Here is a 13,865-nt window from a genome sequence, read left to right as displayed (position 1 = left end):
TCTAGTCTGTGGTATTTACCTATCTCTTTGACCTGGCCCTTTCAGGTCCTGGTAACACTTTATTGTTCTGATACTCATTTACGTACATAATTATAAATAGTCCCGGAATATATATAAATGTATAATGTCCCAATTAGTGCAAAAGTGCTCTATTGAAATATAGTGCTCCACTTGACAGTGCCTCTGTGCCCCACATAGACTTGCACTCACCCTCTGTTGGTGACCAACTATCACTAGTGCGGTCTACTGCAATTGTGGGGCAAACCCTTATATGAGCCACTTTGGCTGGTGATTCAGGACAGTCAGCATAGGAAGGAGAATTTCTCAGAGGAAAAGAAGATGGAAGAGAGAGTCCCATAGTGTAAAACTTTAAGCAGCCATCGTAGTGCTTTTACACAGCTGAATATACTGGGTGCTGGTACATAGGGCACCTTTTCATGTGAGTGGAAATATTTAAACATATTCAATAAAGATGCTTTATGGTTTTACACTATGGGACCCTCTCTTCCATCTTCTTTTCCTCTGAGAAATTCTCCTTCCTATGCTGGCTGTTCTGAATCACCAGCCAGAGTGGATCATATAAGGGTTTGCCCCACAAGTGCAGTTGACCACACTAGTGATAGTTGGTCACCAACAGAGGGTGAGTGCAAGTCTATATGGGGCACCATATTTCAATAGAGCACCGGCACTTTTTCACTAATTGGGACAATATACATTTATATATATTCAGGGACTATCTATAAGTATGTTTTGTTGTAAGAGTTGATATTTGTGATATGCACGGTTAGAGGTCATTCCATTATAACAAATGCACTGTGGTTGTGTTGCACATGGTTAAAACTGCAGCAGTCACTGTTTTGGTATTCTTGCATTAATTTTGAATTTAGGTTTGTATTTGTTGCTTTGTAGGAGCGGAGTCACTTTTATAAATCATTTACGTACATACACTGTCTTTTTATAAGCCGGCTTGATGTCACCCCTGCCTGGGCAAAACATGGCTTGTTATGACCTCTTAAAATCTCAACAAAAACATTGAAACAGAAAAAGCCTTGTAATCAATGAAAGTATTTTAGTTATTTGTTTAGTTTAGTGGTGTACTGCTCTTTGTGTGAGCATAGAAAGCCATCTACTGGAAGAGCCAATGATACAATACAAAGTGCAGTGCTCTGCACCAACACAAACAGCACTGAAAGGCCAGGCCACCACAATGAACTTCTGAACCATCTCCATTTATATCTGACAATTAACACAATGGCACATAACACTATACATGCTGTGCATACTGGGATTTATGTACTAAAGCTGCAGAGTGCAAAATCAGGCTCATGTCTGCATAGAAACCAATCAGCTTCTAACCTCAGCTTGTTCAATTAAGCTTTGGCAATAAAACCTGGAAGCCGATTGGTTTCTATGCAGACGCAAGCCTGATTTTGCACTCTGCAGCTTTAGTAAATAAACCCCATCACGACAAGTGTCCTGATCACTCTATAGTAATGTTTATACACTATTAAAAAAAATAATCTCTAGACACCTAGTAAAAATCATCCAGTAATAGCTAATATTCTACAGAAAACACTACAATGGTCAGGCAATGTGATTTTTCTGTATTTCTTGCAGCCAGGTGTATTGGTTTGCAGCCTCTTCTCACATGACTGCTTACTTTGAATCTTCAGCCGCAGAAAACTCCGACCCAAATAACATAGTTTTTTTTCTATGTATATTTTTACATGCTCAGATTATGGACTGTTCAGCAACAATAGGGCTTTCTAGAGCGAGGCAGCTAGCTGTGCATGAGGGATGCCAAATTAGAGGCATTAAGTTGGGAGGTTGTGTACCAAGTGAGTTACCAGCTCGTTTATTTCTCCCTAGACAGCTTTCCTTGAAATGAAAAATGTTGCTTACTTGTCGGTTTATTTGGAACTTGGAGTGATGTAAATCCCCTCACCTGGTATGAACTAAACTCTGTTAGGTGTATTCTGATGCCAAGATGCACTGCAGGAAGCTCCACACACCAACCAATTCCTATCCTCCAATTCCATCCCACCCAGTTACAGGGATTCATAATCACCCAGTAAACCTTGAGGATTCCAGAAAACGTTTATACTTACAATCAGGATACCAAGTGACAGCATTAAGTGAGAAACTAACTAATGTTATTCAACAAAGAGATGGATTTTGCTCTATCAAGGGTTTCCAGACTTTTCATTATGAGGGCCACGTTGTATATTTTCAAATATTTGCCAGCTCAAAAAAAGCACTTTTATAAATCAATGAATGATTACATTTTACTTGGAATTTTTCGGAATCAGCAAGATATTAATATGATTTAGATTTAGAACAAAAGAGAAAAATTTCAGGAAAACAAACTCCCCACCCCCTTACATCCCCATCATAGCCTCCCTTACATCAGAGTGCACCTTAAGGGCCCCCGCTTAGACCAGAGTCCCCATTAGAATTTCCATTACATCAGAGTACCCATCAGAGTGCCCATTAGAATTCCCATTACATCAGAATACCCATCAGAGTCCCCATTAGAACTCCCCTTACATCAGAGTACCCATCAGAGTCCCTATCAGTGGTCCACTCTTACCTTGCTTACAGTATGGCTGCAGTCAGCGTAGCAGCAGGGTGGGAGCAGGACACAGAGCAGGTATGGATGTAGGAAGTTTCATGCTCCTGCTAAGGCAACATGTCATTGGTTGCTGGGACACCAGCAGTCCTAGCAACAAACTGACCTGGAGATAGACAACAGCTGCGGGAACCTGATCCTAGCTGCGCTCCGGATGCAATCATGTACCGGGCTGGATCTCCAGGGGGATGCAGACCCCCTGCGCTGTACTAAAAATGTTCACTTTACAGTAATCTGAGGGTTAAGAACACTGATACATAAACTGTCAGTAAGAGGGCAGTAGGAGTATACCAATTCAAATATGTGCTATATACCCGCCTCTCTTTCTGCTTACTGCATCAATTGTGGGTGCTGTCTCAAACTTTGAAGTACTAACCTTTTATTTACATCAGACGGACAAGAGCTGTGTATGTTCCAGCATCACAAGCAGGTGGCTTTCAGGGTATCCAGATTACCAACAAAAGGGAATGGGGAGGACTGAAGTTTGCAAGCAACGACTGAATAAAAACCTGAAGTAATGACCATGTAGGCTGAATGCATCCTGAATGGTTACCTTTTTGTTTAGATTGGAGTGCACCCTTTAAGACCCTGTGACTGTAATGATCTGCATGCTACGGAGCAAATTACCTCATGGTTTGGATAGATGTGACTTTAAAATGATTATATTACAGCATATACATGTGAGTATCTGTCAGAGCAGAATGTAGACATGCTAAATATACAGGGCAGGCAAAAAGTACTATATGACTATGTTTAGCCAATCACAGCTTTCACAGTTGTTCTCAATGGCTGCATGAATTAAGCCAAGAACTGTCAGAAATGATTGGTTATGCAGCTGATAAGCAATCATAGTGCAAAAATAAATCCCAATCACTTCCCCAGGGTAGTGCAGTATTACTCACCAAGCCTCTTACTAAAGGGATAATTTGGGGGGTATTTGTACTGTCCTGCCATTTTAGGGCCTCATGAAATGAGATTGACAGTCAGTACATCAGGCTTGATCAATTTTCAAATACACTACTCAAAAAAATTAAAGGAACAATTTGAAAACACATCAGATCTCAATGGGGAAATATCACACGCTGCATGTCTATATCTATACTGATATGGACTGGGTAATGTGTTAGGAACGTAAGGATGCCCCATTGTTTGATGGACATGAACATTTTCAACCTACAGAGGACTGAATTTAAAGACACCCGGAAAATCAAAGTGAAAAAATTATGCAGCAGGCTAGTCCATTTTGCTGAAATTTCATTGCAGCAACTCAAAATGGTCCTCAGTAGTTTGTATGGCCCCCACGTGCTTGTATGCATTCCTGACAATGTCGGGGTATGCTCCTGAGACAACGGATGGTGTCCTGGGGTATTTCTTCCCAGATCTGGACCAGGACATCACTGAGCTCCTGGACAGTATGAGGTGCAAACTGGCAGCGTCAGATGGACCGAAACATGATATCCCAGAGGTGTTCTGTTGGATTTAGGCCAGTCGAGCGTAGGGGCCATTCAATGGTATCAATTCCTTCATCCTCCAGGACCTGCCTGCATACTCTCGCCACACGACGTCGGGCATTGCTGTGCACCAGAAGGAACCCAGGACCCACTGCACCAGCGTAGGATCTGATAAAGGGTCCAAGGATTTCATCCCGATACCTAATGGCAGTCTGGGTGCCATTGTCTAGCCTGTAGAGGTCTGTGCGTCCTTCCATGGATATGCCTCCCCAGACCATCACTGACCCACCACCAAAACGGTCATGTTGAACGATGTTTCAGGCAGCATAACATTCTCCATGGCTTCTCCAGACCCTTTCACATCTGTCACATGTGCTCATGGTGAACCTGCTCTCATCTGTGAAAAGCACAGGGCGCCAGTGGCGGACCTGCCAATTCTGATGTTCAATGGCAAATGCCAATTGAGCTCTATGGTGCCGGGCAGTGAGCACAGGGCCCAATAGAGGACATCGGGCCCTCAGGCAACCCTCATGAAGTCTATTTATGATTATTTGGTCAGAGACATTCACACCAGTGGCCTGCTGGAGGTCATTTTGTAGGGCTCTGGCAGTGTTCACCCTGTTCCTCCTTGCACAGAGGAGCAGATACTGGTCCTGCTGATTGGTTAAGGACCTTCTATGGCCCTGTCCAGCCTTCTACAGCCCTGTCTAGAGTAACTGCCTGTCTCCCTTTACTTTGAATGCACAACATGTTGAACCTTAAAGCAGATGGGCTACAGCAGCAGAAGACCACACCGGGTGCCACTCCTGTCAACTAAGAACAGGAAACAGAGGCTACAATTCACACAGGTACACCAAAATTGGACAATAGAGGACTGGAAAAACGTTGCCTGGTCTCGATTTCAACTACAACATTCAGACTGTAGGGTGACAATTTGGCATAAACAACATGAAAGCATGGATCCATCCTGCCTTGTATCAACGGTTCAGGCTGGTGGTGGTGGTATAATGGTGTGGGGGAATTTTTCTTGGCACTAGCAAGGTGTACCTAATAAAGTGGCCAGTAAGTGTGTGTCTAAAAGCCTAGGCATTTGGTCCAATGATTTGTGTTAAAGGGGGGAGTCAGTTTGTCTGATCTATCACAGGCAGGGTCGTGGATAAAGGGGTCCCACCAGTCCTCCTGTACGGGCCCCAGGCTAGCAGGGGGGGCCAGGCAGCTGGGTGAATTGGATGTGGGCAGGGAGGGTGATCGTCACAGCATGGGGGCAGTTACTGGAACCAATCCCCTGAAGGCTCTCTCTGCAGCAGCTGAAAGCTGGCTTCTACTCCTCCCCCTCCCGCTGGCTTTCAGCTCCTGCAGAGAGAGCCATACAGGGGATTGGTTCCAGTAATTACCCACAGCCGCACCTATCACCCTTCCTGTGCACCATATGTTTCCCTCTGTTAGCCAGGCCCACCTGTGTGCCCCCATCCCCACAGTGCTGCCAGCTTCCCTCTGCTTTCCAACAACAGCTGCAAGCACACAATAGGATTCTTTAGGATGGAGAGAGGGGGAAGGGTCCGGTAAATATGTCACATTTACCAGCCCCTTGCTATCCTAAATGAACACAATGAGTGATCGAGACCGATCAGGAAGAAAATATTTGTCATTCTCAGCAAATCTGTCATCATAGCTTTGCATTAAACTTTGAGTATACAGTATATGCACGTAAATATACAAAATATAGAGCACTGCCTTAAAGAAAGTCCTGCTCTTTATTCCATCTCAGAATGATACTGTGACCATTATGTTGCACCTTGCTTCCTACAGATAACAGAATGCACTTTTGCTCCATGTAATGAGAATTGTAGAATTAGACTACAGATCAATAAAAAGAGGAAACGACAAATAGAGGGAGTGGGGGGAGGAAGGAGAAGAAACTAAGAGAAAAACAGAAAAAGAAAGAATAAGAGAAAGGGAAAGAAAGGTAAAAAACAAGGAGGAGGGGATCCTCATATTCTACGATTAAACCCCAGTGGGGAGGAAACATGTCAGAAAAAAGTGTGTGTGTTCCCTGATGTGCTGGAACAATAAAGTTTATTTTGGCTTTCCAGAACAGCGACGCGGTTAATTCACACACCACCTTGCACTCTGTTGGAGAGCCATTGAGTACACCCACTTAAACTGTTGGAGAGCCATTGAGGTCACCCTTAACCATAGGAGTGGTGCCAAAAAACTGATTACTATGCATTTACTAAAAATACTGCACTGTAACAGTCAACATAGCAACTTCTACTACCAGAAGCATATTTTAATAGGATTGTCAAGAATAATAATTATTATTAGTATTATTATATATTAAAATGTCAATGAATAATCTGAAACTACATAAAGGGGTAGACGAGCTAAAGAATTTGGCAACCCCCCAGTGTAAACACATTTATCTGTAAGAGAAGCTGGGAAATATCACTTCCTTATCACCTTAAAGCATTTTTATAAGCGCAATTTCCTTTCTCTCTCCTTATTTGACTTGCATGGTAAATATGTTTTTGTATAAATGTATTGGGGATGATTTACTAAAACTGGAGAGTGCAAAATCTGATGCATCTCTGCATAGAAACCAATCAGCTTTCAGTTTTTTTTTGTCAAAGCTTAATTGAAGAAGCTGATTGGCTACCATGCACAGCTGCACCAGATTTTGCAGGCTCCAGTTTTAGTAAACGAACCCCATTGTGTGCAAATATTACCAGAATTCAGTATATTATGTAATTTTAGATTAATATTTAGTAATTGTTGGTTTCCATTTGGGGGTATATTTAGGGGTTAATATGTTAACTATCCCAGCTGATGTTGGAATGTGTATGAAAAAGGCCTCTTTCCCTTTATGATTCAAGTGAGAGATGAGCGATAATGTGTATAAACACTGCTATTACTCCGTATCCTCTTGTTCTAAGTCGCAGTAGGGGGGTGACGGGGTGCTGGTGTTGAGTGTTCTCTGATGTGCTGGAACAATAAAGCTGATTTTAACTTTCCAGAACTGTGGGTTCTGTGACTTCATTTATGCATTGACTGATGTGGGAGGAAATGCATCCTGGAGAGACCACAGCTGGTCTGTTTACAGCAGCATGACTTCAAAGCAGTACTGAAGGTAAGTACAGAGTTCAAGGTAAGTGTACTCACTGGCTTTCCAAAGGAGTCTGAGATGGGGCAGTACACTGAGTATGGGAAATGAACGCATACAATATGTATGGCCTTCTTAGAAAGGAGAGGTTGAAAAGTCACAGACACACAAAACATGCTGGTAAATGAGGCCAATAACAACACACAGCTAACAGAGACAACTCAAGGCCACTGACAACTGAGCATCCAACTCTAGATAACACTGTCTTGCTGCTAGCCACCTTACCTTCGGGACTAGATACTGGTGGGGAGCTGCACAGAAACCTCAAAAATGAGTTGACCCCAACTGACCACCTACTGACCCCCAGACATTTATTGACACCTATTTGACCCCCTGCCATTGCATTGGCCCCTTGATATTCCCATCATCTCTTGGGATGGGGTTAATATTAACCACTTTGGGGAACCCTGTTTTAGAACTCTTTCCGCCAGACCTCTCAGCATTTGTTTATGTGTATTCTATACCGTTATTTTTATTGCTGCATTGTGTTTTCACTTTGTACAGTGCTTTGAAAGATGTTTGCAGCAAAATAAATCAATACTAATAGTGTTTATTAACAGAACACCAAATTCAATCAATGTGACATCTTCACGAGTTACCCTTTTCATCGCTGCAGCTGCTGTCGGTCCAGGACTGGGTGTCAGTCAAAAGATGGCTCTGAGATTCACGCAAAGGTTTGGCTGGAAATGGATGATTTTCAATACTGGTACAAAACAGGAAAAAAACATTTAACATTGATGCCTGAAAATTAGAAAGCAGTAATACAGACCAATCTTACATACATAAGATCCACCTGCTGTGAAAGAATGAAAAAAAGAGTTTCTTAGACAAAAGATTGATTTCGAAATTGTTTTCATCAAAGTTGCTATTCTTGAAAGGAACTAAATAACACGCACAATTTACCTATTCCAACAACCACCTTTCTCTTAGAATCTTTTTATTACAAAAAGATTATTATTTCCAGCCAAACTTTATCTAAACAACTCTGATAATTTTGGCAAAATTTTGCAGATAACAAATTAGGTAATTTCAAATCATCAATTACACTAATACCTAATTGAAATTTGTAGATTCTCTCTCTATGTCAGTACAATCAATTCTTTATTGCTGAAATCAAGGAATAAAACACCTAAAGATTCTATTGTTTTCAGTTGTCAGTGTGAAAAGACATACAGTAAGTCCCCTACTTACAAACGAGTTCCATTGTGGGAGTTTGTTCGTAAGTCCAACAAAGTAAACTTTATAGTACTTTTCACACAAATAATGCATAAAAAACACAAGAAATTCGGTAAAGAAAAAATGTTTAATCCTACAGTACCTTGAAAGGTACAGTAGTACAGTACAACAGCTGACATGCAGGGGCTAGCATTGAGTGACCAGACAAGACCGCTGCTTTTATGCTTGCTTCCAGCCAATCAACACTGTACTACTGTACACTATTGTACTATACAGTAAGGTACACAGCAGAACAACCGCTTGTAACAGAGGACAATGTCCGGCAGACACGTGAGCTGATTTCATGATTTGGCATGTGAATGCATGTTCACATCTGTGAAAGTTTGCAACTTGGAGGTTGTTTGTATCTTTGAAAGTTTGCAACTCAACTGTTCATAAGTAGAGGACGTACTGTACTTGTGCTGAAAGACAAAAGGTAAACCACCACCACCACTATAAAGCACTAATCTGCTGGAAGAACATATATGTATTGAGATGATTTGGCTTCCTCTAAGTTTGCCTGTGCAACCCATTGGGTTTGTTTTTAAGATACAGGTAAGCAAATAAATTGCCAGCCTTTTCTTCCATACTGAAAACTCATACTAGGGTAGCTCACAGGATGCCAGCAATAACAGCTATACATACACAATTCATGCACAGAGTCTTTGGACCACATTGAACCAGGTACCACACATCTGCAAGCTTGAAGTTATTAACATTTAGCCAAATTTCAAAAAGTATGAAAGAGAAGTTTAACTTTACAGTGTGCACTATGGCTGAATACATCCAGTTTACCAGAGAGTACATTATTGATCTTAAATGGAAAGTTCTGAGATGTCCTGTGTATTTTCTATGCATGTTCTTTTGATGGACTCCCTCTGGGCTTGTGGAAGGCATTGAATAGGAAGGTAGCCCTGGAGCAGATCCAGAACATCCTGGTGGGATTACATCTCCTAGTAAGACAAATTAAGTCTTGGTACAGCTACAGACAACTACCTTTTTGTTGCTACATTGACTCCAGTAGGTGTTGATGCTTGCTCAGGATCTTGGTTCACCAGGCATGTGGGGAAAGAGCAGCCATCACCGAGACTGCAAATCAACAGAAAAATGCTAGCACCAAAAGAATATACTAGTAACATATTACATGTTTACTGACATCTGACCTGCACTCACCAGCCACTTTTGTGGGTACACCTTACTAGTGCCAAGAAAATATCCTCCACACCATTACACATTACACCACCAGCCTGAACCGTTGGTACAAGGCAGGATGGATCCATGCTTTCATGTTGTTTACATCAAATTGTGACCCTACCATCTGAATGTCGCAGCAACTAGTCTGCCCATTCTCCTCTGACATCAACAAGGCATTTTCTACACAACTGCAACTCACTAAATATTTTCTCTTTTTCAGACCATTCTCTGCAAACCCTAGAGTGGTTGTGTGTGAAAATCCCAGTAGATCAGCAGTTTTTGAAATACTCAGACCAGCTTGTCTGGCATCAACAACCATGCAACCTTCAAAGTCACCTAAATCCCCTTTCTTCCCCATTCTGATGCTCGGTTTGAACTTTAGCAAGTCGTCTTCACCATGTCTACATGCCTAAATGCATTGAGTTACTGCCATGTGATTGGCTGATTGGCAATTTGTGTTACCAAGCAATTGAACAGGTGGACCTAATAAAGTGGCTGGTAAGTGTATATAGAAATGATGATGATACATGTGAAAATAAATGTTTACTACCTCAGGATGAAAATAAACACTGTTAAAGCTTACACATTCAGCCTGATTATATGAGATCCCTTTTTAAAAGACCATCAGCCTTCTACTAGGAAGGTACCTTTATTCCCACTGGACCTGATACCACCAATACTGAAAAGGAGTACTGAGGCTGATGACCATAAGGCTAAAGCAGCGTTTCTCAACCTTTTTTCAGTCAAGAAACCCTTTAAATTATGGACAGTCCCAAGGCCCCCTTTAAAATTATGGACAGTCCCAAGGCACCCTTTAAAATTATGGACAGTCCCGAGGCACACTTTAAAATTATGGACAGTCCCGAGGCACACTTTAAAATTATGGACAGTCCCGAGGCACCCTTTAAAATTATGGACAGTCTTGAGGCATCCCATTGTAAAATTGGGTGCCTCAAGACTGTTCATAATTTTAAAAGGGCACCGCATTCTAAAATGTTAAAAACTATTCTAATAGTTTTATATAACACAGCAACATCCACACATGTAGGGCACCCAATATTAGAGGTGATTTGTTCTTCCAAAGCAAATACACTTTTGCATACTGCTACAGAGTAGTATTCCAGTGTTTCTCCTCTCCCTCAGTTTTTCTCCATCACTAAGATAATGTGACCCCAGCACTGATGGAGAGGGGCAGGGGAGGGTCAAATTAGGATGCTGTGCAGGCAGCTGACATCCTCCTTATCAACTGATGATATAATTGGTTGTTATGACGCCGGTGGCTAGAAGGTTGTAATGGTGCACATTGAAAACCTGTGGCTTTGTGTAACTAAAAGCAGGCTTCTTCCACCCACTGGCTTGTATACAAGTTTTGGGAAATTTTTAGACATTTTGTCAAGGCACTCCGGGGGGGCCGGGCACCCTGGTTGAGAAAGGCTGGGCTAAGGCATAAGTGCTATATTACCTTCTTTACAGAAAAAAGGAGTATCTTATTTTTCTTACCACCTTTCTTCTGTTCTAAAAAGCCTACTACGTTTCTTGGAAAACAACGTACAATATTCATGTTCTGAACTGGACTGTTAGGTTGTGTGACACGAAGAGGCCCTGTCCTCATGGGCCATGAGGCTTTTAGTTTCCCTTTGTGGTACCACAATAATGTAATTTAGACCATAGCACAGCAATATTATTGTCCTCTCCCCAGTTAAAAAGGAACTCCAGCCAAAATGTCATTTCTAGTTGCAAATATAGTGAGGAGGGAAGGTTTAGAACCTCTACTGGACTTATTTTTGTCTGTGTCTTGTCCTCACTTCCTGTCCCAAAGAAACTACAGGAAATAAGGAAATTCACCCAAAATGAGGAGATTTCTAACTTTCGAACCTTCAATTCTAACCTGGCAGGTGCTACTGGAAGAGAAATCCCATTGAGATATTTCCCCTCTGTCAATGTTAAACCGTTTGTCAATTTTTGAAAATCTCCTTACTTTCCATGTCAGTAGCAATGGCATTCTTCAAGCATGGACTCACACACCAATGAAAGCCACTTAGAGGTTCTATCCCTTCCATATTCTACATTTACTTTGGCTATACATTGAAATATTTCAGCCATATGTACATGCTTCAATCTTAATTCTACCTTATTATACCTTGTAAATAGAGGCAGCAGCCAATATTTCTTCTCATCGCCAAATACCTGTCTCAGATTCTTACTAAAGCCGAGGCTGAATCCATTCTTATCTGTGCCGTGCCTGAACACAGGGGATCTGAAAGCCTCTAGGAGAAATGGAAGAAATATATTATGTTACAGTGAGTCAAGACACAAAAAAGTATGAAGTCATTGGTGTGTCCACCCAAAATTGATGTTATTGTTGTCACTGAATGCTGGTGAGCCTACCCCTGTTTCTCAGTAACTCCAGGTGTTTTACACCTCTTTCCTCATTCTTAGTCCTGGTTCACACTGGTGCGACTTATCATATGATTTGACAGTTTCAAATCGCATGCCAACCGTACCATATTGTCCCCAATGGAACCGTTCAGATTGGTGTTACTCCGACTTTGCGGTGCCGTACCAATTTGAAAAAAAGGTTCCTGCACTTTTTGCGATTTCAGGTGCGACTTGCATAGCTATCTGTGCATGAAGTCGCACACATATCAGTGAAGTCGCACCTGAAGTCCCACTGACATGCAGCTTTGAAATTGTCGGATTCAGTGTGAACCGAGCCTCACTAATATATAGTAGAAGCAGATGACATCCATGCAATGGCCATAGCAGGTGGTAAAGCAAATGATTCACCTAAAATTCTAGATGATTAACCTCACCTGTACTTGCTAATTGTTCAATGTTTGGCTGTTGCCATTGCTGCATCACATGTACAATTAAAACTAAAGTTTAGGCATGGCAGTTTTTACATTGGACCAATGTAAGTATATTTGTGCCATTCTCTGAAGGGGGGTAAAACCTTCAGGATGTCAAGTGGTTATTTTTGACAATCCAGTATAAACTGACTTGTCTGCTGGCCATCTATTTCCACAACTTCCTGGATTACCTGTATGCTTTGCAGGTTCTCCTCTGCTGTTTAGGTTGAATTTCTAAAGACTACATATCCCATAGTACCTTGCTGCCTGAAACCAGCGATTCCTGTACTGACTCCCCCTCCTGAAACTCCTCCACTCCTCTGTAGTTCAGAAGGCAAGTTCTGTGAAATGTGTGACACAGCAGAGCCTATTCACAGGATATATTGAGCATGTGTCAGAATTCAAGGAAGGAAATGTGTTAGGATCTCCCAAAAGTAAATTTACAAGACATCAAAATCATTCATATATTAATAAAAGTAGGGAAGAAATACAATGTGGAAATTAATGTATGATTTTACAGTTTGACCACAGGCTTTAACAACTAGCCTACTGGGCACTTATACCCCCTTCCTGCCCAGGCCAATTTTCAGCTTTCAGTGCTGTCGCACTTTGAATGACAATTGCGCGGTCATGCAACACTGTACCCATATGAAATTGTTATCCTTTTTTGGAGACAGATAGAACTTTCTTTTGATGGTATTTAATCACCTCTGGGTTTTTTTTTATTTTTTGCTAAACAAACCAAAAACAACTGAAAATTGTGAAAAAAAAAAGTTTTTTCTTAATTTCTGTTATAAAATTTTGTAAATAAGTGATTTTTCTCCTTCACTAATGCATGCTAATGAGGCTGCAGTGATGGGCACTGATAGGCTGCACTTATGGGCACTGATAGGTGGCACTGATGGGTACTGATGAGGAGGCACTGGTAGGTGGCACTGATGGGCACTTACAGGCATCACTGCTGGGCACTGAAAGGCAGCACTCATATATGGCACTGATAGGCAGCACTGATAGGCGGCACTGACTAGCACTGATAGGCAGCATTGACTGGTACGGTTAGGTGGCACTGACTGGCACTGTTTGGTGGCGCTGACTGGCACTGATAGGTGGCACTGAAAAACAGCTCATATGGGCACTGCTATGTGGCATTGATGTGCACTGGTAGGCACAGATATGTGGCACTGATGGGCACTGGCAGGTGGATTGATGTGCACTGACAGGCGGCATTGATGGACACTGACAGGTGGCACTGCTGGGGCTACACTGATCATCAGGGCACACTGATCATCAGTGCCCTGATGATCCTTGTACATGTCCCCTCTGAGTAATGCCGATTACCGGCTCTCCTCTCCTGACGAGCTGTCACC

At 42.0% G+C, this 13,865-nt stretch overlaps 1 protein-coding gene across 1 annotated transcript in view; it reads right to left on the bottom strand.

Moving 5' to 3' along the window:
* The window catches only part of ZDHHC2 (zDHHC palmitoyltransferase 2), a 158,245-nt gene that overhangs the window by 15,411 nt on the left and 128,969 nt on the right, over positions 1 to 13,865 (bottom strand). The window contains exons 9-11 of the mRNA XM_089669308.1: positions 11,790 to 11,916; positions 9,452 to 9,544; positions 7,840 to 7,943 (exon numbers count right to left, since the gene is read on the bottom strand). Of these exons, the coding sequence (XP_089525434.1) occupies positions 7,840 to 7,943; positions 9,452 to 9,544; positions 11,790 to 11,916 (324 nt within the window). The remainder of the gene's footprint in view (positions 1 to 7,839; positions 7,944 to 9,451; positions 9,545 to 11,789; positions 11,917 to 13,865) is intronic.

Source organism: Staurois parvus, unplaced genomic scaffold (genome assembly GCF_062004578.1).
Source record: "Staurois parvus isolate SC_StPar_1 unplaced genomic scaffold, SC_StPar_1.0 ptg000071l, whole genome shotgun sequence".
Classification (NCBI taxonomy): Eukaryota; Metazoa; Chordata; class Amphibia; order Anura; family Ranidae; genus Staurois; species Staurois parvus.
Note: the sequence above shows the minus strand (reverse complement) of the source record. Positions and strands in the feature narration are given on the sequence as shown.